The following is a 2,121-nucleotide window of genomic DNA, read 5'->3' as shown; positions in this document are numbered from 1 at the left end:
ATATGTATGTATATATATATGTATGTATATATAATTTGTTATTATTATTATTTTTATCTAGTAATTTCTCACCTAAATGCATTGCAGCAAAACAAGCTCAACCAGTCAAAAGGCAGATTCAGATTGGCCCAAAGTTCTCCATCCAGCCCAAACCACTGATCACAGCTGTGCCACTGGCTCCGGCAGCTGCAGCTTCTTTGCAGACCAAGACGATCATCCTCCAGCCCCTGCAGACCACCGTGCTGCCTGTGGTCAAACCTGCTCCGGTCACCATCCAACCAGCGCCCCCTGCAGGTCAGAACTCACACTACAGCACATCAGACCTGCAGCCTTTCATCTCTCTTCTTCTTTGCACATCGGACTGATGCGCTGGAAACATTTACAGGCCGTATCATTTTTTTAAAAACACAAATAACTTGATGTTGCATAGTTTATAAATGATATAAATGTTTATAACAATGAATTTGTTTGGTGATTGTGCATAAATAAAAATGTAGTTTTAGGCTTGGCCAGTAGATGGCGATTTAACCTTGGTTGAAGCTCTAACTTTACATTACTCTACTTCACACMAAAATAGTAATTACTCTGGAAATAAAGTGTGTCCAAACTTGGCTTGTAGAAATATCTTTGGAGGTGTATCCAGCCATAATAAACATACAATCTGAATGGTTTGTTTTRAAAACCAACATGTAAAGCAAAGTACAATCACGAGCTGCTTTGTATGTTGTGCCCTTGAGTCCCTGATTGTTGTGTTTTTGTGGTTTAGCTGGCCTGATGTGTATTACATCAACACTACGCAGGCCAGTATAAATACTTATGTCATCACTTCGGACCCCGGTGGGTGGAGTATCTGACCTCTCTCAGTACATTTGAACTTGGTCTTCCTGTTATGCCAGATATTGGCCAAAAAGGGGAGAGTCTTGAGATCTAGATGGGTTGCCTGCTTTAGTTTGGTCAGTGTTAGAAATGTTGCTGGTTTAAAACCTTCAAAAGCTCCAGCTGGGGAACAAATCTGATTAAATACAAACAAGAGTCAATTTGTTATTAAGTAATAACAAACTCCTTTTGATCTCAGCTTCGTGAARGATCTTTCCTGGTGGTAAAGTTGGACGGAGAACAGGCTGCTGGCAGCAGATCTAGCTGATACTTCTACACGAGTAGCAGTGGCAGGCTGTTTAAAGATGAAGATTGGTGGGTCAGGTTGAGGAATGATTTCTGGCTCTTTAAGGGTTACAGTTCACTGTTGAAGTCTTGTATATACATAGAACATTAATCAACACAGACATCAATGGGTTTTGTTGAGTTTTTCTGAGTTTATTTCATTTTAGGCCTGAATGTGAGCACACATGTGTTTATGCTCACGTCACACAACTCTGTTTTGAAATGGGAAAGTTTACAGCCACAGGTCAAGGTGTCAAACATTTTCACCACCTGTACTGTAAACATATAGATCCTGGTGAAGACAAGATGCTCGATGTAGGTCTCCAGAGCTGGAGAGGGGTTGGAGGAGCTGGATTTTTACCATCTGCAGGTGGAGACTCCTTAAGCAGCAAACTCCAGTTTATTGTCTGTTCATTTTTTAAATATGACACAAACCAAAGATTCCTAAAAGTTTTATGAGTAAAGCGCTTCGCTGAGGAGGCAGCTGTGGCTCGGGAAGGAAAGTGGACATCTGCATTTTGGAGGGTTGGCAGTGCAATCCCAGCTCCCTCCTCCGCCACATGTTGAAATGTCATTGGAATGACAACAAAACCCTGGTTGACCCCAGTTTGCAAATTTGAAAGTGACTTATACTGTGAAAGCTCTTTGAGTGGTTGTTAAGAAAAGAAAAGTGTTTTTAAATTGAGTCTGTTTAATAAAAGATCTTTGAGAACAAACTGCTCATTAAATGTGAGGCACTCTTTTGTACATATTTTGTAAGTTGAGTTTTTTTTTTTTTAATTTACAACAGCCTCAACGTTTACATCCACCTCAACTGTTACCTGGCAAAAGACAAAATAAAACATTTGTTTATTGTTTGAGAAAAACAAGTTAGAATTTCATTTCATTTCATATGTTTGCTAAAAGAATGGGATATATACAGTATACAGTGGTTTGCAAAAGTATTCATACCCCTTGAAC

The 2,121-nt window shown here is 39.6% G+C and overlaps 1 protein-coding gene across 2 annotated transcripts in view; it reads left to right on the top strand.

Annotated features, from left to right (window-relative positions):
- Positions 1–2,121, top strand: part of atf6 (activating transcription factor 6) — a gene marked incomplete in the record, with an annotated part of 58,026 nt that overhangs the window by 12,175 nt on the left and 43,730 nt on the right. For both annotated transcript variants that reach the window (XR_001309840.1, XM_014002954.1), the window contains 1 exon segment: positions 88–294. Coding sequence is in view for 1 of the 2 variants with exons in the window: in XM_014002954.1 (XP_013858408.1) it covers positions 88–294 (207 nt within the window).

The sequence above is a fragment of the Austrofundulus limnaeus genome, unplaced genomic scaffold (genome assembly GCF_001266775.1).
Source record: "Austrofundulus limnaeus strain Quisiro unplaced genomic scaffold, Austrofundulus_limnaeus-1.0 Scaffold15, whole genome shotgun sequence".
NCBI classification, from domain to species: Eukaryota; Metazoa; Chordata; class Actinopteri; order Cyprinodontiformes; family Rivulidae; genus Austrofundulus; species Austrofundulus limnaeus.
This window is presented reverse-complemented; position numbering and strand designations above follow the sequence as displayed.